This window comes from Corvus cornix, chromosome 5, assembly GCF_000738735.6.
Source record: "Corvus cornix cornix isolate S_Up_H32 chromosome 5, ASM73873v5, whole genome shotgun sequence".
Lineage (NCBI taxonomy): Eukaryota > Metazoa > Chordata > Aves > Passeriformes > Corvidae > Corvus > Corvus cornix.
Window position 1 is genome coordinate 30,560,983 of NC_046335.1, and position 26,333 is coordinate 30,587,315.

General features: G+C 36.9%; 1 protein-coding gene across 6 annotated transcripts in view; it reads left to right on the plus strand.

Moving 5' to 3' along the window:
* The window catches only part of CDIN1 (CDAN1 interacting nuclease 1), a 135,210-nt gene that overhangs the window by 89,485 nt on the left and 19,392 nt on the right, over window positions 1–26,333 (plus strand). The window contains exon 11 of one of the 6 annotated variants that reach the window (XM_039552333.1): window positions 18,537–18,567. The exons of the other annotated variants lie outside the window; for them this stretch is intronic. Within the exon in view, the coding sequence (XP_039408267.1) occupies window positions 18,537–18,561 (25 nt within the window). The 3' untranslated portion in view covers window positions 18,562–18,567. Of the gene's footprint in view, window positions 1–18,536; window positions 18,568–26,333 lie in introns of those variants that run through there. 6 annotated transcript variants of the gene reach the window in all.

The window sequence follows — 26,333 nt, forward strand, 5'->3', positions numbered from 1 at the left end:
ATGATGTTATAGGACAATGCAAATTCCTTTGACTTCATCAAATTCCATGTAAGAGTACATCAGACATAGTCTCACAGAGAGTTAGTAATGGGTTCTCATTGTTGCCTTCGCAAAAGATGTGCGATGCCTTTGTTTGTCTTACTAGCACACTCAGATTAATGTGGTTTCTCAGTACTCTTTGGGCTTTGATAGAATTTTAACTCAACATGACACACATCTTGATAATACCAACTCTTTAAGTTTACTACTTTTACCAAGAAGCCCTATTAACTTGTTTCTCAGGTCAAGAAGATACTTAAAATATTTTTAAGAATTCAAGGTACATGTGGGTTCTGTCATGTAGACTATCACTGTAATTTTTCGCTTGGAGTTTTTAGAACTATTTGCAGCTTTTAAATAGGTGTATATCCTTCATGTACTTTAGGGCTTCAGTTCTTAAATTTCTCTTTCTAAATACATAGAATGAGGGGGGAAATTGCCAATTTTTAAGAGGGGAAAAAAATGCCTTCTGATTTTATGACAAACTTCAGCTGGACATGACATTCTAAAAAGCTCATGCTTTGAATAAAATGGAAGAGAAAAATAACTAGTGAAAATGCTTACAGGTCAGCATTCTTAAATAAATACTTAGAACATATGAAATTATTTTGTGTAAATAATGAAAATTAAATCAGGACAAATCTGGGGAAAGATGAGAAGAAGGAGGAGAAAAAGGAAAGTATTGGGATAGTATATGAATTCCTGTTTCTGTTGTTAACATGAATTTAAGCCATTCCTATTACAAAACTCAGAGTGAGTATGGGGTGTTGTGAAAGCAGAGCCAGTCTCTTTCAATTCAATATAATTGACTCCTTTGATCTGGGTATACTGCAATCTGGCTATTTTCTGTGTGTTGGTCTCTGCATGAGAGAAAAAATGGAGATTTTTTCAGCAGTTACCTCTCTTTTCATGCTTTGAGGTGATGCTTTCCAAAGTCCAAGTTTAAGGCCCCTTTATTTAAAGAACAATACTACTGTTAGTATTTCATTTGATTATGGGAGGAAGAAGAAACACAGTTTCCACATGAAAAATAACATTTTTTCTCCACTTCCAAAATGAAATATTAACACAATAAAACACACATAATTGTTACTTGCCCAGCAGCCTGTGCAGGGTGCCTGAGCAAGAACAATAAATAGTGTGGAAAATTATAATTTTTATGACTTTCTCTAGATGAAATAATTGCTTTTCTAGAGACAGTGAGTACTTAGCCACTAATTGCATTGGGCTGGAATTTTACCTCCTTGAGTCAATGCTTCCTAATGGAATCTTTCCTCCATTGTGACATGTGGTTTGCAAGACTTGGCTTCAGAGGTACATTGTTTTGTTCTTTATTGATGACTAGGAGTCTCGTAATTGAAAAGTTCTCAAGAAACCTTTTAACACAAAATTCTAAAAGTATCATGGGTGCATATAATGTATATGTGTACTCTGGGATTGACTGTTATTGTCAAAGCTTTGTATTACAAAATAAATTCAACCTGATGATCCTGTGTTTCAGAGTCAAATTCTAAACTTTGTTTTAAAAGTTTTGCAAGAACTATTTAATTGGAGTTACACTTTCTTGTAAACCAGCTGACCAAAGTATGGTTTCATAAATCCAAATTTTGGTGACATTGATGCTGAAGGAACCATCAAAACCTGAAGGAAAGTTATTCTGCAAACTACAAACTACAAACACTCAAGCAGGAAGTACCTTGCTTTGTTCTGTTTGTCCTTTGCAAAATAATGGATGTTTCATGCAAAAAATTGCATCATCAGGTTTTACATTTGAAATACAATTAATTTCATGAATCGTATGTGTAACTTAAAGGTTACTATGGTAACATTGTCATGTATTTTTCAGTTACTTTAAGTAAGAACTATGTGATAAAGAGATGACTAATCATCAAAGTGCTGTATGCAAAGGAGGTAAATTACTGTTACGACAATTTGTGGACCCTATTCAGCACACAGTGATTGGTTTAAGTGCCTAGCTTAACTGCCTGCCTTGCTTGCCCATGATTTTTGTACTTAAGACATTTGTATACATATAGTGGAATTTCTGAATGAATATTTCAGAAGTTTTAATAGATGTAATGTTATTAATTGTCTTTGAAACCTATATATTGTATTACCTAGCGGATACAGCACTTGGGGATGCATGTTTTAATTCATCTAGGGTTTTTTTAAATGTGGGTAAGATGGATATTTAATTCTGAAGATGCAGAATGACAGAATCGATTACAGAACAGGAAATTGTAAGAAACTAAGAACTCTATTTTTGTCTCTTCCAGGGTGCAACTCTTGTGGGTTTGGGTAGAGGAGAAGTTTTGCTTCTTAATATATGTGAATGCTCCATATGCAATTTTTAACCGGACAGGATAAACTGATTTTCTGTTTTAAAATCTGAAGTTACAGGAGATATAACTTCAAAGTGAATAGTGAATCAGAGCTATGTTTATCCCTCTTATATGTCAGAGTTTAAGTGCAATGTTTTATGTATACAGTCATCATGACAGTTAAAAAGGCTATAAAGAAAAGCAATTATATAATTGCTTTAAAGAACTAAGTATCACAGATAAAGGCTTTTAGAAACTACAAAGCAGTTTTAATAATTATATCACCTGAAGTCAAGCTGCAAAATTATGTCCTAATTATTTGCAATGAGTAATTATCTATAAAGTTATAAGCTTTAAAGATTTTATGAGAGAGTAGGGGAGTTCTTTGATTTATTTTTTTTTCCCACACGCACTAAAACAATACCCCATCATTTTCTATTTTAGCAGTTTTCACAACTTAAACATTAAATTCTTATTGTTGCTTTCTGTTATATTAGTAGTGTGTGTTTTGCAATTCTAATCTTCACGTTTTTCTTTCTTTATCACCGAAGCAGGCCTTTTGAAGCCAGGGAATTTTTCATAGCAATATTGACAGTGTTCGCATTTGCATGATGACAGCCAAGGAATGGAGCAGTAATTTTTGAAATTGCAGAAGTATTTAGAACACTGATAAAAGCTGAAATATATTTTTGATGGATTGAAGTTAAGCATACATGATTTTTCCTGCTGTCAAAAGGCTCTGAATTTAGTGAATATTTGCCTGCTGTGAGAATGCAAGATTAACATCACAACCATCACCCGGGCACCCAAACCCTGCAATTTAATAGCTTTTTAGGTTCTTTCCTTTTTCTAAACAGCAATTAATCTCATTTTAGTACAATTTTCTCGTTTCTGAAGTCGCTCATTGAATCGCTGTTTTGTTCATATTTGGCTTCAGCTCCTCTGCATAGTCATTAAAGTCCCAATTAATGTCACCTTTAGCTGAAGAGTACTCATTTTTATTGAGAAAATGACAGTTGCTGCCATGAGTAGTGCAGTGTAATATACATTAATTGCCCTGTAACACTGGTAATTACGAGTTTTTCAAGCCTCTCAGTAAACTGTCATGCCTAGACAAGACTGTGCTAAAATAGATTACTCATTAGGGAGACCTGTCCTGTTTTCTGGTGGGTTCTTAGTGTTGGTTTTAAAAAAATCTTGAGTTTGAACAAATAGTTGCCAAAAGCAATTTCCTACAACAACATGTCTGTGTTCAGTTTTCCAGCCATCACTTCAGCCTGTGGTCAGCAAACAGACAGGGTGCTGTGGACTCTAGAGATGTCAAGACTTTTATTTAGGTGGATCACGAGGATAAGCTTAGCAATGTGTAATTCAGTGCTTAATATAAATGTTATTAAAGCTGCCTTCTTCAGTGTTGTGTTTGTAACAGGTCTACCTGGCATTTTAGAAGAGCAGTCAATATCATCAATATTTTATGCCCCAAAAGACTTTAGCACAGTGCTACAGACTGTCCAGGGAGTTGGAATTACTAAACCTGTTCTCAGATAATTCTGTGTAGGAACATCAGGGATTATGTTGTATATTATGTGGAATAATTATCAGATCTTTCAGGAGCCATATGGCATTGCAAGATGTATATTTAAAAAAAAAAAGTAGAAAAATACGTGGAAATAATTTGGTTGATATTTTGACCACCTTGGCAAATGAGGCTTTGATGCATATATTGTTAGAAGACCCACCTGCTGACTCACTTGGGAAATGGTGGGAAGCAAGAAATACATTTCACTGCTTTCTCTTTCTGTTGCTCTCCTATTTTATGTTTGTTTTTAAGAACAAAATAGTCGCTTTTAAAGCTCATTGCGGCACTGAACTGACAAAAGAAAACCTTCGTTTTATCTTTGTTATAACACCTGCTTTAGGCAATCTGCTCTTTTGCGCTCTCTCTAAATGAATTTTGTCACAGCCTTTCATATTCTTCTGTGGTGATGAGCTAATGAAAGTAGATAGTACAATTTGTGCTGACCAGGTAGCAACTGCCAGCTTGCAGCTGAGGATAGTTTAAAGAAATAAATAAAATATAGCGTTATATCACTGATTTATCCATTACATGACATTAATAGTGAGAAACCTTGGTGTGTTTATCTGTTTGTATTGGTGTGCATTTATCGAATTGTTTATGACAAGACTAATTGGGGTAATTGTAGACACTGAAATTACCTGTCAGCTATATGTAACCACACTCCCTTTCTTTCTGACAAATGATGACAACTGAGGGACCCCGTAGCATTACTCATGATGGCTTTTCGAGTGGTAATAAGGACAATAGGGGCCCTGGCTAATTTGACATGGACAGCCTTCACAACAAGAAGCCAGCTAAATGACTTGTCAGTAGGGGAAAGAAGTCAGAAAAGTAATGGAGTCCCCCATGGCGCTCTGACAGGGAGATGAGGCAATTTCAACGGAAAGTGAAAAGGCTTCAGTTTGTCAAGTATTTAGAACAATCAGAGAACAGCTAGAGGCTGGAACCTGACAATAAATTTGTGAACCATGGTAGCAGTTTCATATAGGTCAGTTATTTCATAATGGCTGTGAAGCTTTCAGAGGTTTCTGCTTTCGTAGCATACTTCACATCAGCCAACTGGTGCTTTGTCACCTTAAATTTGTGCTTCACTTTACACAGTAGGAATAATGGTTAAGGTTACAGAGGAACGGCACTGTAAGACAGCATGATCTGCAGACACCAATCTGTTGAAAAGTAAACAAAAATTTAGATAGTAATACTGTGATTGCATCGATTACAAGCTAGCGGTGTTAACATGTTCTTTATGATTTTGGCCTGGATCCGTTTTATGGATAAGTAAAGTACTTTATTTCTCATGGACAAAACCAATAAAACATAAGCCTCTGTTCCTATCCTTTCTCCCTACTGTACAGTTAAAATTTCTTAAGGTTCATTTCCTGATGCTTGTTCTTGTTGCTTGCTGAAATCTATTCAGTTTGTATACAAATATTCGACTTGTATGCAGTTTTGACATCTATTGAGATACTATTACTGATGACACAAAAGAATTGTGAATATTTTTTTCTGACTGCTCAGCAGAAGGTGATTTTCTACAGTGTTTTTTAAAAAATTGCAACCTTTCAGGATTAAATACCAGTTCTGTGTCCCACTGATAGGAGGTCTTTCTATCTATGGTTGCAGGAGTCTGTTGGGTTGGTGTTGTTGGTTGGGGTTTTTTTTCATGTCAATGGTTCTTACCTGTTTATTTTCACTGAGATAAAAAGTCAAAGTATGATTAAAGCGTTGTTTCAGTACCGCACTGTGCATTCTGAATTCCTGATGCAGGCTTCTGAATGCTTTAAATGTGTTTATGGATTGAGCACAGATCTAGTGAGAAGTATCAACTTGTCCTTTTTGGCAGGGATTGTTTTGTTAGTAAATAGGATTGAATATATTCATTTTGCTGTTTTTCTTAGATTCTGATTCCTTCATTTTACCAAATGTCCTGTTTCTTGGAGATTTTAAAGCTAGTGCAAAGCTGTTTGTTTTCTCTCTTGCATAAAGGTCCTAGAATAGAACCTTTCTGTGCCATATTTAGAAAGTAAGACTGCTTTATTGACACAAGTCCTGCTCCCCCATCCGTATCCATCACCCTTTCCTCATTTTTTCCAGAGTTATGCTCTTGGTCTTTGAGTTTCATCACTTTGATTTGAAGGAAACTTAATTTAGGCCAGCCAGGAACTTCGCCCTTGATTCCCTGTATCTGAACATTTCTTGTTTTGTAGTGATTTTGTTGAGGAAATATGCTGGTAAATTGAGGGAGTTTGTCATTCTGCAAAATGGGTCATTGAGTCAGAGCTTATAAATGTATTTCCCCTCTCCACAAAACAAACAAAAAAAACACTTCACCCATATGAGGTGATCATTTAAACATGGTATGTCCACACCTGAATCTCCTTTATTCTGGTTGCTTGTCCTACACATATTTATCTTAGTTTGCCAAGTATTCTGCCTAGTTATTTTGTAAGAAGTTTCTCCAACAGAACTAAAGAAATTACCAACATATGCTAAAGCATCTATTAGCACATGGGTCCATGGCTGGTGTCACTGCCAAGATTTTGGGATGTTTGATAATGGGATGGTCTACACAGCACCAGGCTTGCTGGCATCAAATGGGATTCATCTTTCTCTAGGAGAGGAGAGGGTCTTTGGGTTAATGGGGCTCATGGACAGACCTTCCCCCTCATATGATGGAGGAAGGGGATAAGATCAGGCTCGCCTGTGATAAGCTGTGGAATGACATGCCAAGTCATGGCATGTTAGATGGGTGGGGTGCTTGCCCTGCACAAGAGAAGTTTCCCTCTAAATCAGAGATGGATTGAGTGTGAGGAACTCCCTCTGAAGAACAGCGACAAGCAGCTTGAAAGCTTATAGGTAAGAATCAAAGACCAAGGCAGCAAAGGGAATGTTGTGGTTGGTGTCTGCTACAGGCTGTCCAGTCAAGGGGAGGCTATTGATGAACCCTTGTTGCTCCAGCTACAGAAGGCATTACACTCACAGGCTCTTGTCCTACTGGGGGAGTTCAACCACTCTGACATCTGCTAGAAAAGTATCACAGTGGGCTGTAGGCAATCCAGAAGATTCCTGGAATGCATAACTTCTTGAGCCAGGTAATAGACAGCCCTTACCAGAGAGGATGCAATACTGATGGTCACCAATGCAAACGAGCTAATCAGGAACATCAAGATTGGAGTGGGATAAAGTGCAGCCTGGGGTAAAATGATCGTGCACTGGTGAAGTTTGCAGTCCTGAGGAATATGGGTCAGGCAAAGAGTAAAGTCAGGACCCTGAATTTTTCAGGAATCACACTTCAGCCCTTCAAGGAGTTAGTCAATAGGACTCTCGGGAAACTGCCCTAGGGGGCAGGGCAGGAGTTGAACAGAGCAGAAGCAGTTGGCAGATCTTTAAAGACTCTTTCCACAGAGCACAAGAGCTCTCCATCCCCGGGCCTGAGGAATCGGGCAAGGGAGGCAAGACCGGCATGGCTGAGTGAGGACCTGCTGGTCAAACTAAGGGGCAAAAAGCAAATGCACAGGCAGTTGAAGCAGGTACAGGATCCTGGGAAGAGCACCAAGATACTGCGTGGTTGTGTAGGGATAGGGTCAGGAAAGCCAAGGAGCTGGAACTTTGCAAAGGATACAAAGACTATCACGAAGGGCTGCCAGAGGTGTGTCAGTTGGAAAGGGAATGTCAAAGAAAGTGTGTCTTAGAAAAGTATGGATTGTATTTCAATGGTACCAGGAGTATGGGAGGCTTTTTCTCAATGTAGTGGCAATAGCTTGATCTTCTAACATTGCTGGCTAAAAAGTGTCCCTCATACCTTTTATATCTTCCCTTCAATAAGAGATTTCATTACTAAGTTTGATTTAGAAGGTATTTTCAGTGCTTTCATCACAGTTAGTTGCTGGTCTTAGAGGAAGAGGATTTCTTCATTTTTTTCAATATTTTTTTGAAGGCCATTGCCTATTTCATTTCTCATGAAAGATGTTAGAACTTAGGAGGGCTGACAGAAGTTACGCCTTGTAGCAAGAAGCACCTACTGGAGAAAGAATGAGGAAAATTTAGTTCTAATTGAGGACATAGAAGAATATTTCATTATGCAGTGGATTAATTTAGCTACATATAAAAATTTCAGGATCAAAAAAGTCATGACAAGTTATTCTTTATAAAAGTTTTATCTAGACTAGATAGTATTTGTAGCAAGTTGAATTAAATAATTGTACTCTTCAATGAAAGTAAAAGGGAAAATGCTGATTAAATTCTGAAAGGCATTAAATAGATTTATAAGGTTTTACATTGAATTTGAGTGAAATAATGGAGACTTCTTTCCATTATCATACCTTTGAATACTTGTCAGGATTCTGTATTGCTAGATACTTACGACTTTTTATAAATATTGTCATGATATAATTGTTCATGGGTCTATGTTAGTATATTCAAACATATAACATAAACTCAGCAAAAAAAAAAGCGCTTTTTTTCCGTGGAAAGTTATGCAGGAATAGTACAAATCTGTTTTTTTAGTTCTGTCTCAATCTGACTAAAGTATAACCAATACAGCCAATGACAATCTCAATTCCTGCATTGAGTATCACTGGAATAGAAATGCAGAACAAAATCATTTATACCAAAACTGGAAACAGATCTGTGCATATCAATTGTATTTCTGTTACAGCAGATACTGCCACATGGGTTTAGGGGATGTGTATGTCATAGTTTTGGGTTTCCTTAAGTGTAAAGTCATCAGCAAATATAAAACCCTTTCTACCTATACTCTGCCCGTTACTTTGAATTAATGAAATCAAAGTGGATAATAACACATTTTAGTTCTCATGGTTACTAAATCAGATTTTTTTTAAGTTCACAGCCATTAGGAAAATGTCCTGCTCTGTCCTATTTCTTTATTAAATTGTAGAAGGAAATGTTTTTACAGGAGTACAATATACCATGTTCAATTTGTAAATGCAGAGCTCCCTCATCCAAAAAAAAATATGTTTAAGAACTTTTATACTGTGTAATGCTAACTGTCCATTCTACATTCTTGCAATGTATTTATTTATTTTTTTCCAAAGAAGCAGTCACTGCCTGTGTACTAGAAGGTGCAAATAAGTGATGGAAAATCTGGGGCAGTATGTAGGTTGAAATATAAAGAGCTTTACACAGAGAGGAAGTAAATATATTTAGATATGATTAAACTACATATAACCAGGAGTTTGTATGTTTTTGCTAACAATTTTAATTGCAAAAGAAATACAAATGATGTGACTGCACTTCCCCAATATGCAGTCTTAATAATCCTCTAAACCCTCCAATCCAGTAAGTATAATAATTCATTTGCTTTCTCAGTATGTGCTTTTCTTTCTCTGAAAACTAAAACTAGGTTGACCATTAATTGAAAAGACAGTGACACTCTAAAATCAGGAGATGCATCTTCCAGATAGAAGGAAAAAACTACAAAAGTCACTTTTTCTGGTTGGTCCTCCAGTACGAGATGTAGATCCGTAAGTTAGTGTGTTCTATGCTCGAGTATCAAAAAGAGATAGTCTTTTTTTAATGGAAGGTAGTGTAACTGTTTATTTCCTCTGTTTAGTTTCTTTAACCCAGCATTGTCATCCTGGCTAATCCAAATTTAACAGTTTATTTCCTACTCAAGTTTCCACGTAAGTCTAAAACCTGGGAGTGCAAGAGATAAGCATATGTGGGCCAAAAATATAGTTAGCCAGTTGTTTTGTAGGTGGTTGAGATGGAAGAAATATATGTATGTATGCAGATACATTTATTGATAGTACATCCTTGTAAAACAGTAATAAATAATCTGTGAAATAGTGATACGTAATCTTCACATTTGTAAGTGAAAATCTGCATGGGTACTACAAGCAGCTTTCTTATGTTATCAAGTGTAAATTCTCAGCACTGTCCTGAGATGCTGGTGGTAATTAGAAACTGGATCACTAGGTCTCCCTGTCAATTTTACTGTACTATCATTCCATAATAGTCAAAAAGGGTGGATGGATTATGTTTTATACAGAGTCCAGATTCGTATGTAATGTCGGGAGACACATGTATCAGTAGAAGATGGAATGAAATAAATTAATCTGATTAAATATGGCATATGTGAAAAGTCTGTCCTAGTTAGTGTATGTAGCATTAAACTGCCATTCCAGCAGCTGGCAAAGCTTGTTACTTGGAAATAATCAATACACATACTCTTGGAAATAATCAGCTGCATTTAGGAACAATATTGATAACTAAAATGCCATTTGCTATTTTTATTTCGGTTTATTGTATTTAGATTGTAATTTAACTACCATCTAATTAGTTTTAACTTACTTCAATTGGAAGCAGTAAAACCTACTTACCTAATAAGTGGCACATGTCATAAAGACACATACAACCTCCTTATTTCCTGTAGGTCAGTCATGCGTGAACTAATGAACTGAATTTTTGTTTCCCCATGTTTTTTAAGAAAACCAGTGCAATTTAATTTGTCCTTTTCCCCCTCCCCAAACCAAAACACAGATACAAGCTTTTTTTTTTCCTAGCTGCATTCTGAACTGTTAAAATATCCTAAAGCACTTGATCACGTTGCATTTTAATTTTCAAGTCGTGTTGTGTTAGTGAAGGGCACATGTTCCTGATTTCAGCTGAAAGTTCTCCGTCTGTTTAGCAGAACACCAGGCTGGCATGAACAAGGTCCTTGCTAGGTCAAAGGCCTGAAGTTTACATCTTTCTTAAATCTGACTTTTGTGAAAACGTAAGAAGCATGGGTCAGGGCAACTAGTTGATGGCATTGCCTCTTGCATCCACTGATTAGATTAGCCCAACATTTATCAACTACACAGAGACTAACACTTAACCTTTTAACTGAAGAGTTTTGATGTATCCTTATTTTTTAATAAGGATGTTATTGTTCCAAAGTGTCCCTTAAAGCTTTAGTGCAGATTTTTTCTCCCGTTTAACTGACTAACAGGCTTTAAACACCGTATAATTCAAAGTGTGGTGTTTTATAATTGTGCTTTGTTTTGAGAGTAGAGGTTGAGTAATTTTGCCCTGGAACAATGTTTTTCTAAGTATTATTATTTTATCTGTTCAGGTCTAAGATTTTGCTTGTATCTGTTCCATTTACCTAGATTTCAAGATGCAATTTATAGTTAGCTTGAATGCTAGTTGTTTTTTTATTCTAAATCATTAACTGAAAAATATTTACAATAGGAGTTCTTGTTAGAAAATATGCAGTAACTTACTACTATGGGTTTACCTGTTATTCGTATTGGACCCTAATCAACTGAGTTTTGAAAACTAATTCACATCTTTACAAGGAGAAAAGTTGCCCATGATTCCACATCTTGCTGTCTGGATTCAAGGTTTTCCTTCTGTGTTGGAATTTGGGGCCTGTAAGTGATACATTTTGTCAGTTACTAGTATGATCATCTTACCAGAGAGCTAAGATAATCCCAAATTTGCAGATTGATTGGAATAGTTGCAGCTCTTGTTGTGAGAAAGCAGCAGGCAGGTAACAAACTACCATGGTAATGGCAAACGCAGGGTTATACAATTTCTATAATAGGCAAGAACAAGATCTCAGTGCCATACTGAGGTGAGCTGCAGGCAGCAGGGGACTGTATGGATCTGCGTTGGGATCTTCCAAGTCCCAGGAATGGAAACAGATTACAGCAGTGGCAAACTGTGATCTAACACTTCGGGTATCGATAACCTAGGTATAAAAAAACCTGAAATGACATTGTGAGTGTTCTCTAGTAGAGTATTTACAAATAGTATAATGTCAACAAGAGGAAATAAAAGCAATAGGTCACAAAAAGTTTTTCCATACCACTTTTACCTGGGAATGTTTCTATTAAATAGTAGTATTAACTAACTTTTAGTTATGGTTTAGTTCTGTAAATCCTGACAACAAGTTATTGAGCAGCTGGAACACAGAACCTATTACTACCACTTGACTCGATGTATGCTATTTTGTGTTTCAGACTTTAGGTAGACAGATTTCCACAGGACCCCACATCAAGAGTCTGAGTTAGGTATGAGGGACTTGATTAGCACATGGGGGTGTGCGACCACATTTATATACCATGTACTAAAGTGCACTCTTAGCAATAAGGAGGACCATCAGTGGGCTCGAATAATATCTGCTGCTTCTCCTACTTAAAAAAGAAGTATAAAATCTCCAATCTGAACAATTACTGTCTCTCATTACCCTCTAAATGTCTGGAATGAGAATTTCTACAGAGACCAAATTTCATAAAAGGTTGGTTTGGGGCATAGGTCTTTTTCATTACTAGCAACGTTCTTAACTCCTTCCTATGTTAATGTAAGGTCCGTAAAGAAAGACTCAGACTCATGAAATTGAACTAGAAAATGTACTGCATGGTTTCTCTTTTGAAAAATTGAGTTTGTAAACAGAGAACACTAATGTTTCCTGAAAAGAAAAAAGGAAGTGGGGAGGTAGGGAGAAATTCCTGTTTATGCGCTCCTGATTTCTTAAACCCAGCTTTGAGAAGTAGCAGTATTTTCAGTCTGGTCCTCCCTTGCCCTTAGTCTGTGCACTTCAGCTCCATGCCCTAGCTGGGTATTTCATGGCAGACTAACATACCCATATCTGTGTAAGCAAAATGTTCTTGTTATGGTCCCACTAGTAAAATCAGTTATCTTAGAGCAGTATTCCAACATCTGGGGATGGAAGAGCAGCGTGACAGCAGTAATGGAATGAATCAAGACACAACGTAATGCCAAACATAAAAATTTCATTAATCTGGAAGAGAAACAGCAGAAGAAAGGCTTGCATTTTTTTATTACTGAGTCTCATGTTATCTAGTCGTATGTCAAAAATTTATTTTCCTGCTTAAGTTAACCCTTTAATATAGCCAGATGACTTCAAAGTAGAATTATTTTGAATCAGTTGAGTTATTCAAAGCAAACATAGTTTCCTAAAAACATTGTTTCCTGAAATTTAATTACATGCTCTGTAGATGTTCAGTCTTAGCACTTACTTCAGTCTCACTGTAGATTACAAAGTCAATTTGAATTTAATTTATTATAATTGAAAGTGACTATTTTATTGTTAGCAAGTAAAATGCAGAACAGACAAAATGTTTAGGTTTAGTCACATTGTGGTTACTGGAAATTTATATACTGCATTCTAAATAAATTGAAGTAGTCTGAAACTTCCCAGATACTGGAAATTAATAATCTTGTTCTATGAAAAACATAGTACAAAAAACATGGATGTATTCTGTAGCTCAGAAAAAATGGTGGATCTTCACTCTTGTAACTGGAGCTATCCAGTGTAGTTTTAAAAAACAAATGTAATGGTAAAATGATAAAAAAAAATAGTAATTGGCTTCCATAAGCTAATACTGCTGAGGGTGAAGGGCCTGGAGGGGAAGCTGGCTGAGGAGTGGCTGAGGTCACTTGGTCTGTTCAGCCTGAAAAAGAGGAGACTGAGGGGGAGACCTCATTCAGTCTGCAACTTCCTTGTGAGGGGAAGAGGAGGGGCAGGCACTGATCTCTCTGGTGACCAGTGACAGGACCCGAGGGAATGGCCTGAAGCTGTGTCAGGGGAGGTTTAGGGTGGATATTAGGGGAAGGTTTTTCACCCAGAGGGGGGGTTGGGCCCTGGAATGGGCTCCCCAGGGCAGTGGTCACAGCACCAGCCTGACAGAGCTCAAGAAGCATTTGGACAACACTCTCAGGCACAGGGTGTGACCACTGTTAAAATGTATATGATTTAGAAGACACTAAACAATCTTATACTTTCCTCCTTAAAGCAACTAAAGTAGTATCCTCCAAATTAAAAACTTTGTGTGATCAAGCACTTTCAGTACAAGAAAAAGAAGTGCAGTCTGCAGTACATCATGTTGGGTTTGTCCTAATGTATCCAAGAGCAAGTGGGCTAAATATGAGCAAATACATTGGTTTTCTCAAAGTACATTGGTGGTTAAACAGCTGGGAGAAAGCTCTTTAAGCTTAAAGAGAGTAAGAGCACACAAAAAATGTTTCTAATCATTGATTAAATCAGCCTAAAAATCAAATTAAAAATTTTGGCCAGGAGAGTAATAAACTCCTAAACTTCCAGTTTTCCAAACTGTTTAGTGAGAGCAAAGAACTATTTTGCAATGAACTTCAGTCAGTGTAGCAAAAGTGAAACTGTTCTTGCCAAGTTATAAATGTATTACAAAAATACCCATTTTAACAGTGCTTTCCATATTTTTTTGTTCTTAAAAGTCAGTCATTCAGAAAATATACAACTTTCTTTTTACACAATTTAATGTCTTGCTAAAGTCAGTTTGTTCTGTAATAAAAGTTCTACTACAATATTCATATTGATTCTGCACACATAGAATCAACTGCTATACTGATAATAACTTGTATGATCTGTTCAGTTTAAAAAATAAATTTAAAAAGTACCCCAGAACAAATACTCACATTTCTTTTATATATTGTGTTGAATTCCTAATGAAGCCTAATGCTAAAAAGAAAGTATTTGCCCTCATGGAATTCAGATAAATGTCATGAAACTATAATGAAAAGCTGTCACACTTTGCTCTGAAAAGGGAAAATTGCTCCTATTTATCCTATCCTTTTCCTTAATCAATTTAATAAATTTACACTTAAAATTTAGTGGGAGGGGTGTGCAGGAATGGAAAAACAAACTCTAGTTCTTTTAACACAGATTGTCCAGAAGGTAAAATGTTTGGATTAGAAAACAGGGGTGGTGCACAGACTTGGTTGTAATGTTACTCAAGTCTCACTACGTTTGCCTTGTCATGAGGAAAAGCAAAATTTAGCCAAGATTACTTTAGTATAGGGCATCCCATCAAAAGCATAATCTCTTCCACCTACATACACATTTATTCATGTATATGTAAGCATATCTATAATTGTGCCCAGTTTTGTGTTACCACAGCAATATATAAATCATCAGTTTAGTGCTATTCTAACTTTATTCCCTGGGAATCTTTTCATATATAATTTATAAACAACTTTTAAGTTAAAAGACAGGATAGAGAACTGGAAAATAAGTATTGAGTTGAAGTTGTCTGTCTGAAAATGTTTCATTTGTTATGAAGCTTGCCTCCAATTTGGGAGTGTTGTGGGGTGGGCGGTTTAATGATTTGTCTATTTTCCATGTTTTTAATTGGGGTTGTTTTAATATATGGATCTTTCACTTTTTGGAGTCTAAAAGTGTATAGCATTGTTCATGGGGATCAAACTCGATACTAATTTTTTGGTGTCTTTTAACATATCCTGTCAGCTGAGCCATTTAAGCTCAGCCATTAAAGCAGAACTCTCAGAAGATATATGCATGCTTGAGTGTATTAGCAAAGATAAGCAAGTACTAAAAATCTGAAAAGCTTCATCAGACTGTGGTGGAGATAAGTTAATTTCTGCCAAAACATTCCTTTTGGTTATTGGATATCAAAATGACCTGTTTCTTTGATTTCTTATAGTACTTTTCTTTCCTTTATTTAAAAATAATCTTTGTCACTCTAGAAAATTGGTTGAAGAATTTTTTTGTTGGCTGTTGGGAGCAGTTTTGGACAGAGAACAAAGTTTTCCTAAGTGTCAACATTTCTGCTATAAAAGTCAAAGTGAAATGTCTGCTTCAGTCCAGCTGAGAATATATCAATTATTTGGGTGAACTTGAAATGTTTTCTTTCCTGTAATTTTTAATAAAGCAACAACTGCAGTCCTGCAATGTTCTGTAGTGAATGTGGATAGCTGTTGTGGCTCTGGAGAATCATATCCCCTCCTCCACTCTTTTTAGTACTTCATTAGACTTGAAGGATGCTAACCACATGCCAACATGTTAAAAGAAAGAGGAGGGGGATCAAGGGAAATACTATTTAATGCTGAAATATGTTTCAGCAAACTAAACTGAAAAATTTCTTCAAAAATTTCTTCATTTTGGTCAAAAATGATTACATTTTAATGTTGCTAAATCAAAACATATTTGAGTTCTTTTGTTGTGGTGACTTCTGCACTAAAACTCTTCATTTTGAGTCTGATGTCAAGTTGACTGTTGTGCGGTTAGTTTCCAAATTTTGCTCAGCCAACTAGTGAGTGGTACAGCTCATTCTTCATTGCTTCTCTGGTGTCTGTACAGTTGGGAACAACAACTGCAAAAGTAACTCCCTGCCACCAAGCTGAGTTTGGAGAGCATTACAGCAGGGTTTTGTTAGAAGTACTCTTTACTAGACATCCACCTGAGATCAGCGAGTCACTGATAACAGTAACTATAAAGAGGCAGGCATCTAATGTCATCCCTGACTTCTTAGTCAAAAAGACTAATAATCCTCAGATGTGATTAGCAACTGGTAATTGCAATTTTTTTGAACATTGAAAGCAACCTTTCTTCTATCAAATTTATGGAAGTACAAAGAAGCATTCATTACCTACTGTTAAATCTGATTCTGACAAGTCATGCATTGCAAATATAATTCTTGATCAACTATTATTTAGTAATTCTGTATAGTTTTGTTTGCATCTCATCCCATTTCTTGCATTGATGTCAAATTGTGGTATAAAAGACAAATGGAGTTGCTGATCAATGACTAAAATACATGCTGATATAATCAAAATGGCATAAAAACAGAGAATCCGTTAAGTATGGATCATAATGTATGCCAGAAATTAAAATAAACAACAGTGAAATGCTGTAGTGTCATGAGAGATTTCAGTACATCTGTTTACCTTCCATTCATGTAAAGGAATCATGAATGAGATTGAATTCTTCAAAACAGGAGGAAAAATCTGAAATATTAAACAATATATATTGTGAAAAGAGAACTTTTTGTTCATTAATGTTTTCTCTCCATTTTGAACTGTTGCAGTAATTTCCTTGTCATCATGCGGGCCACCTTGTTTTTTCATATTGCATCATGTGAAGTGTCAGTTGACTGTCTTTGCCTTAATGGGCAGAGCATTATTTATGAGGTACATTTTCTTCAATTGTGTTTGGAAGGTCCCTATCATACAGTCCAATGCCTGAAACTCCTGATTGAATGGTCAATATTTCTTCATTTGTGTTTAGTGAGGTAATCAAAACCATTTTGCCCCCCCCATGTTGTGAAAAAACACCACAGAATGTAAACAGTTCTGTGTAATATATGTGTGTGTATTCACAACATCCTTAATGTTTCCTTACTATTTTTTTAAGATACCATCTATTTTAATGGTTTTATATTAAACCTACAAAGATAGAGTTATTGGCTTATCCTTAATACAGACAGTGAATTATATCTAGGCACAAAGTGGTAAGTAAAGATTTTCATTCTGATCTCTGAATTTCCTTGTAGCTGTGGGTTTGTCAGACCTTTAACAATAGCCTAATGCCAGGGGCCGGGAGGCTGTGGTTTAATATGGACTAATGCACATGGCAGGGCTTTTATGTTAGTATTATTTCTTTCAATGTGTTGTAGTGAAATTGTATTTTAAAACCAGGCAAACTATTGATGCTTTTATTGAATTGAGTAATTAATTAAAGAAATATTTTAGTCTGTTGACATTTCATCATCAAGTAACAGTAAACATAATACACATTTCCCATAAGACCATTCTTGAGAGCCACATATTTACCCCTCATTTATTCTAAAGGTAGGATTGGTGAATGAGAAGCTGGACATGACCCCACCATGGGCACTCCCAGCCCAGAGAGCCAAGTGTGTCCTGGGCTGCATCCAGAGCAGCGTGGGCAGCAGGGAGAGGGAGGGGATTCTGCCCCTCTGCTCTGCTCTGGTGAGACCCCACCTGCAGTGCTGCATCCAGCTCTGGGGTCCCAGCACAGGAAGGACATGGACCTGCTGCAGTGAGTCCAGAGGAAGGCCTTGAAGATGATCAGAGGGTTGGAGAACCTCTCCTGTGAGAAAAGGCTGAGAGAACTGGGATTGTTCAGCCTGGAAAAGAGAAGGCTTCAGGGTGATCTAATTGTGGCCTTCCAGTACCTGAAGGGAGCCTACAAGATGGACAGAGGCTTTTTACTAGAGCATGAAATTACAGAACAAGAGGGAATGTCTTCAAACTGAGAGTAGGTTTACATTAGGTATTAAAGATTTGTTTGCATGAGGGTGGTGAGGCACTGGAACAGGTTGCCCAGTGAAGTTGTAGATGCCCCATCCATGGAACTGTTCAAGGCCAGGCTGAATGGGGCTCTGAGCAACCTGGTCTAGTGGAAGGTGTCCCTGCCCATGGCAGGGGGATTTCCAATTCAATGACCTTTGAGGTCCCTTCCAACCTAGACCATTGTATGATTCCATGATTATAATAACTACTCTATGGGCGAGACAATAAAAAGATATGTTTAAAGATGACCTTGTTAAAATAGAGTAAAAAGTCAGAAATATCCCAAAACAAGTTTGGTCTCTACTTCAAAGTACTGTTATTAAAACTGGCATTTAATTTTCCAATTCATCAATTGTTTTTATTTTAGTAGTGAAAAAACTGTAAACTATCAAGCATGCCTTCCTGACAATCTCTTAAAATTACTTGTTAGAATCTAGTGAATAGATTCTAACAGAAGTGGTAAAAATATGTAAAATATAAAACTACATAGATCATTTAACTGTAAGTTAGTCCAACATGAGAATTACTGATTTTTTCAGATTCATCTGGAAATCCTGGAATTGACAAAAGGTAAAGGATTTTTAAAGCCACTTTAATGTTAAAAATATTTATTGTAAATTAAGAGCTTCATATTTCAACTCACCTTTCTGATAGTACACTAAAATTGTTGAGTTTGCTTCTCTTGTTTTTTGGGAAAATCTTTAAAATACATACTATTTCACTAAGCTCTGGATACAAAATCAGGAAAGGTGGTTGCTTGCTCCTTACATAACTTATCTTAGATCATTAGTATTTCTGAAACTGCATGAAAATATAAGTGCCATCATTTAGGATCTATTTATCATCAGCCTTTGTTGCAAGTTTGTTGGCAGTGCCGATTAGTGCTGAGTGAGGATAATGGTTTAACTCTGCTTTTCTAACATAGTGCATTTGGGACTTTTATTTCAATTATTGTCCAGTTGTTTCACACCACACTTTTAGTTCACATATCTTTTGTCTTTACAAAGAGAAAATCTACAGTGAGAGTATGTCACTCTCATCTCTCATGCCTCTTTTTGTTAACTATCCCAGAAGCAGTGTAATGAAAAGGATTCTTTCTAGGAGCAGTGTATGAAAGTAGTTAGAGATGCATCTTTCTTCACACTTTGAATCTGATATCTGACACTTTATAGCTCATCCTTGCAATAAATATTTTTGTTCTGTAAGTGACTGGACAGGTAAAACAAAGGAATTGAGTGTACACTTGTTCTAGAATAGTTGCTCTCTTTTTTCTCATTCAGTTAGTAGGTGACTGTAAAGAAAATTACCACTGTATGTGTCTCTGTAATTCAGTTTTAGACGTGCTGAAGCATAAATTCACTCACTATACAAACACAAAGTTAAGAACTGTAATAAAATGTGTGCATAAAATGGGTTTTTTGCTGTCACATTTGATTCAGTTGCTATTGCTTTGTTCAGTTTTACTGTTAAATTTAGCTCAATTTGTAAGCAGAAAATGTTCAGCCCTACTCAGCTATTTTTACTGCAGGCAAGCTTGTTGGGGATGGCAGGGATTGCGTTATTCTCCACCTGTCACACTTTGCCACGAAGTTGGTTTACGGGCACAACCTCTCCATTGAGAATTTTGTACCTTCACTTACTACTGGATTTGCTGTGCACTTTATGAGCTGCAGTATCCACAATGAGTCCACTTCTCCAGGTGGAACCGGGGTGATGAGATGGTCACCTGGTCCCAGGAACCTTTTATGAGCTATGTACTTTACAACCGGGGCCTTAAGAAGAACTCATAAGTTAAATTTTAAAAAAAAAGGGGAGTGGGGTATATGAAGTGTGTGATTGGCATGGGTATTGCTTAAAGATAATATTGGGTTTTCTCCCTGAAAACTTAAGACAAGGAACTGGTGATGAAGCTATTACATATTTCAGAGGTTTCGTGGTTATTTCATTTCTTTCAACATACCTTTGATTGTTCTATTTGCTTTAGGCTGGAGGATTAGGCAGGAGTAATCTGGATAACACCAAACCAGAAGAGCTTGAGGTAGTGGTATGTGTAGCAAAAACAAAAAGTGAAATTAGAAAAGTTGAATATACTTCTTCGATTAGAAAAGTTTGCCTGTCTTTATGTATTTAAAGTGTAGAGAACCTTTGCAATTTCCAGATGTTAACATTGATAAAAATCAGACAAGCCATTATTATTTATGAAAAGTAAATGATTAAGCTATGTCTGTGGGCAACTAAGCATGGTTCAAATTCATATTGTTCATTTTAAAAGGAGATTTCTTTTAATATTACGTTTTTTAAACTCTTTCTGCATTCTGGATGACTTTCTGGTATCTCATTTTATAAATATATATCATATTATACAGATGTTTGTCTTTTTTCCTCAGGTAGAGAAAAGACATTTGAGTCTGTTTGATTTTGTTAGCAGTGATATCATTCCAGATTGCTTGAGAGAGCATTTTGTATTACTAGTTTTATGTACTGCATTCAGAAATGTCTATGGTTTTCTCACTGTGTCTAATCCCCAGCTATGATAAACACCGTATCTTATAACTTGTTTGTTAAACATACCAAGTGTAATTTTTAAATAATTTATAGTATTTTGGTCCCACTGCTCTCACTGGAAGTTTTTTCTAGACCCAGTGCATTAGTCTTCCTGATGTGTTGGTAGAGGACAGTACCCTGTCCTCAGCCTTTACTCTCCTAGGCTGGAAAGACCAAACTTATTTAATCTTTCCTATGAACAACTGTTCTTTTTCCCAGATAGTGCAGTAGCCTTGCACCATATCTGGCTATTTATTATATGTCTTTCTGGAATGACCTGTCAACGGTTTCTACATAAGGACTAAGCAAGTCTTCAAGAACATACTGAATATCTCTCTCCCAACACTTCATATGATTATTTTGCCCTTTCTATAGCTGCTGCATTGCTTTGTGTCCATTTTCTGATCAGCTGTTACATGGATTGATTCCTTCTTCCTCTGGGGAAGCAAAGGGAAATATAATTTCTTTATTGCAGGCTTTATATTTGTGTAGGTTTGAACCCAACTGTAGCAATATTTTGAGCATGTTCTTGTTAAATTCAGATCACATACAAAAGTCAGATTAGTTACCTGCAATAAAAAAAAGTGGGTAATGTAAACAATTACTAAAAGATGTTTGGTTTAGTTTCTGAATCTTTGCTATTTAAGACAGCAAATGTTGTTAGATTGGTCATGGCTTCCACACAGTGATATCAAAAATTTAAAACTTTTCTGTTACTGTCACCACATCTGTTCTTCTACTAGAATTTTTTATTAATTTAGATTTTTTTTTTTTTTATTAGACCTGGGGAAGAATAACCCCGTGTACCAGTACAGGCTGGGGGCTGATCTGCTGGAAAGCAGCTCTCCAGAGAAGGACCTGGGGGTCCTGGGGACAACAAGCTGTCCATGATCCTTGTGGCCAAGAAGGCCAGTGGGATCCTGGGATGCCTTAGGAAGAGCATGGCCAGCAAGTCGAGGGAGGTGATCCTGCCCCTGTACCCAGCCCTAGTAAGGCCACATCTGGAGTGCTGTGTCCAATTCTGGGCTCCTCAGGACAAGAGAGACAGGGAGCTCCTGGAGCAGGTCCAGTGGAGAGCAGCAAAGATGATTTAGGGACTGGAGCATCTCTCTTACAAGGAAAGGCTGAGGGAGCTGGGCCTGTTCAGTCTCGAGAAGAGGTTGACTGAGATGGGACCTCCTCAGTGTCTATCAGTATCTAAAGGGAGGGTGTCAGGAGGATGGATCCAGGCCCTTCTTGGTGGTACCAAGCAACAGGACAAGAGACAATGGGCAGAAACTGGTGCACAGAAAGTTCCACCTGAACATGAGGAAGAACTTCTTTACTGTGTGAGTGACCAAGCATTGGAACAGATTGTCCAGAGAGGTTGTGGAGTCACCCTCCCTGGAGATACTCAAGAACTGCCTGAACATAAACCTGTGCCATGTGCTCTAGGAAGACCCTGCTTGTGCAGGGAGGTTGGGCCAGATGTCCAGTGGCTGGACCAATGTGGTCCCTGACCTAATCTGTAATTCTGTGATTTTTTTTTAAATGATGTATTTACACAATAGCAATCTAAATATAGTATCTGGTTTGGGTTTATTTTGTTTTTTAAAAAGTGGACTGCAGTCTGGGTTCCTCTAACATAAGTCTTGCAATTCCTGCAATATATAAGTAAGGTATTCTGCAGTTGCAGAATTGTCCTTTAATGCCCATGGAGAAAAAGATCTATCAGGTTTTATTCATAGTTTTTTATAGTTGTAGGACAGACTGTGCAAAGTAAACCAGAGTGAAAGCGTTCAGATTATTTTACCCACAGTCATGACATGTTACTGCCTATATTACCTCACAGCATGTCACAAGACATCATTACATGCTACTGAGTTTTATTTCATTTATTCCAGAATCTCATCAAGGCACTTCAGTATAAGTATGTCAAAAATTTAAAAATCACTCAGTACCATAAAGCTCTTTAAAGTCAGATTTCCATAAATTTGCACAGTACTAAATATTGGCAGTGTTAAGCAAATGAGAGCAAATAAGTACATTAAAGTGGAAACATTACTTAAGCAAAGAGAAGCTGTTCTATACCAGTTCTATCATTTTCTCTGTGGTCTGACTTGATTTTTTTTTTTTAATTAAAGAATGGTTCAAAAGTGCCTGTAGGTAATCAAGAAATTATAAATTAATTTTTAATTCTTATTTTTGCTGGTTCAGCTGGAATTATAGTTCTCCTAATCTCCTGAATTTACCATTTTCCTGCTGTTGCCATAGCGAAATCAGGTAGAACAGGAAAAGCTTTACTTCTTCTTCTCTTTGAACTTAACTAAAAATAATGCTTTATCTATTGGTATGGCTTTAGAAATAGCTTTTAAAAATGTTAATGTGGATTTAGCAGCTGTGGAAACAGAGATATTCTGATCTCAAACTGGAAGTCCTATTTGCCCTCAGCAAAAATGCAATACTTCTGCTAGTTTTCCTTTGGCAGTTCATCCTAGTGCTTTAGGTCTAGGGAGGCTTGGGGGGAAAAAAATGAAAACCTGCATCAATTTATACATCTTGAAGTCAGGTAGTTCTGAGTGGGGAAGGACTTTAGGGCAGCCTGTGACTGGGCAGCCTGTTTCTGTAACCAAGGCAGAATATACCACACTATTTCAAGAGATAATCAGTTTGTATCACTACAGCCTGATGGAAATAACTTTGTCACTGGGTAATTCTGTATAACAAAGACTTGGTACTGAAAAGCTCCAATTACCATTTAGGATTCATCTCATTTTTCAGGAAGGTGATGCCAGACTTACTGGGTATATTTGTATTTGTGTGTAGTAATATCTGAGGTATACTAGTCTGCTGTGCACATACCTACAAACTGCAAAGTTACCTCCAGTGCAGAAATACTGAATTATAATAAATGTGATACCTCAAAGGTACAGAAAGACATTTTGAAATCTTTGGAAAAAGTCAGTAGTTGGTATGGAGAGACCCTGGAAGTTGAAGTAGTTGAAATTGCATAAATGTTCACTGACTGTTTAATGAGGTGCAGTTGTTCTCTCTTCCCTCTTATTTATTGACTCTATTTTCCCTCTTTTTTTGAGTGTTTTTCGGGTTTGGTTGGGGGTTTTTTATGCCTTCCAGCTAATGATGGTCTAGTTTGAACAGACAGGAAGACCCCCACCTCTTTTGCAAGAGTGCTATAAACTGAGGGGACTGACAAGAATTTTTTACTGTCTATACTGGTCTTCCATTACTCAGTTCAAGTTGAAGGTGTCTTCAACATACTCATTAATCTGTACTAAGGTCAGAGCAGATGGAAACCTTATGTCAGCACCTCTCCTTAAGCTGCATTATGGCTGTTCCTGACAAGTGGATTTCTGTGAGAGACAGCTTTCTTGAGAGGTTCCTGTGGAATTCAGGAACCATTTTTAACGACAATCCTTCCTTACTTTTTGAATGCATGGTGTGCTTTGATATTGCAATCACAAATACAGGGAGAAGATTGGAAAATAGGCACTTTAAGAAACAAGATATTTGCAATTTTTGGCTAACAAGGGAGAGGGAAAGACAGCTGGTCAGAACAGATAGTAATCTTATCACTTAATTTACTTACTCTGAGCTTTTATGCAGCGTAAGAACAAAAAAAAAAAAAGTGGCCATGCTCAGGTGGAAGTTAGCCAGGTCTCAGAAGAGTTGGTAAAACTCATTGTTCATGACATTTCAAGCTGCTTGCTGAAGCTTAATTTCTCTTTGAAGGGAAAAGTGGTGTTTATTTTTCTTCTTGTTGTTACTTTTATTTTCTATTAGTTTTGCTTTTGTCTTAAAGGGAACAGAAATTGAACAGGACTAGCAGCTCAGTAGGTCACACTTTTCCTGGTTTGTTTGAAATGAGACTGCTAGTACTGTCTTTGATGCCCTTAGAAGTCTGCCAACCAAAAACATTCATTTATCTAGCAATCTAGCAATTGCATGGCAAAGAACAAAAAAAAGAAAGTAGAGGGAGGGAGGGAGGGAGGAAGGAAGGAAGGAAGGACAAGAATATGTAGTCCAGCTGTCTTACACTGTTTTCAACATGTAATTGTATGAAGGAAAATGTTAGTATTATGCAATTTTATTGTCTTGCAGACTTCTGCCTCAGTTCTCATCAGGCATGGATTGTAATATGTCACTGGCTAACTCAACTAATCTGCCGTTGCTTTTAAAAGTTCACAAATGATAGTATTTTCCTCTGATTCTTCCTCTCCCTCCTTATGGGCTCACTTACATTGCCATGTACATTTTTATGTCTTCCTTTTGGACAGAATTCTGCACATTGGTGGTCAGCCCAGAAAAGTTTGGTGCATAGTAAGCAAAGAAAGCTGAAACGCAACTGGGTTTAGTGTTGGTATATACTGAGAAGGAACAAATAACTTGTAAATAAATCTAAATAGCATGAACTTTTCAGAAGGTGCATGCAGTAGAGCTCTGTGTGTAGCTGTATAAATAGTTAAGGAGAGAGAAGGCAGAAAGGGGAAGTAGATTTCTTTGCTCATCCCCAGTTATGCACTTACTTCACCTAATAATGAATGTAACACTTAACTACAGATATTTGTGGTCTCCTAGAGTCTCTGGAACAGTCTCCAACTTTCACCACGTGAAAATATTTCTTCTGGGAGACCGGACATTTTGCAGGTGATACATAAGACTTGTGTATCTCAGAATGCACTCCTTTCTGAATAACAACTAAATCCCAAATTATTTTCAAATATGAAGTGGGGCAGGACCAGTTTGAGTTGAACAGACACTGAGTATATGAATCAACTGAGAGACAAGCTGACGAGCTTCAGGCATTAAAAATAAGTGTGTGCCAGGCACAATTAAAGTTTGCCAGCAGATTGCAAAGGTAGTGGGAATATTCAAGGTCAGAAGGGGTGTTTGCCTTCCTTCTGGGTGGGCATCAGGTGCCACAGTAATGGGCAGCAGACATACCACTTCCTTTTTCATCTGTTCCCTGCTTAATACAGATAGGTGACTTACGTTTTGAGAGACAGTAAATTTAAGTACAGCATCACACATAAAATGCTTCTGCCTGTCAATTATGGGCAATAGTGTGTTTGGTAGTTAAATGCTAAGCAGCATTGTGTGGAGATACTCAGTATGATTTACTGTGCGGTCTTCTAATTCTCTGATCTGGGAAGTTGGAAGCACAGATGAGCTGTCCTCCATTTGTTAATTCATCTGTTACATTGTTTGTTTTATTGCATATTTGTGTATAAGGATTTGAAGATACAGAATTGTCTAATAATTCATTCAAAATGTCTTGAGATAGCTTTAATGCTGGCTCCAAGATTTATGCTCAGCAAATACTAAATATGCAGGTATATAGCACCTTTATTTATCAACATTTCTGCTATCAAAATTTCCTGAGCAACTTTTCTGATTAGTTTGGTTCTTTTTTACAACAATTACTAAACAAAAATCTAATGTTGTAAGAGCAGTTCTGCCTCCTTGGTTAAATGCACTTTTGGCATATCCTGTCATTCTGGTGAGCACTGACACCAGATAAACAGCTGCACAGAAAGAAAGGATTGCTGCAAACTGTGAGACACTCACAGATTATTCAGATATCATCTTGCACGGGCCTTAGGATAGCCTGTTACTTCCAGCCCTAAAAATAAACAACTATTAATCACCTAGTGGCAACTTGAGTTGACCAGCACTTGTGGCTGCCTGGACTTCAATCTAACAGTACTCAAAAGCTTTTCTCATGTTTTCTGTCACCCAGGATAAGAGGTAGTTTGCAGCCAAGCATTCCTTTGGGAAGGCTGCTGTGAGTTTAA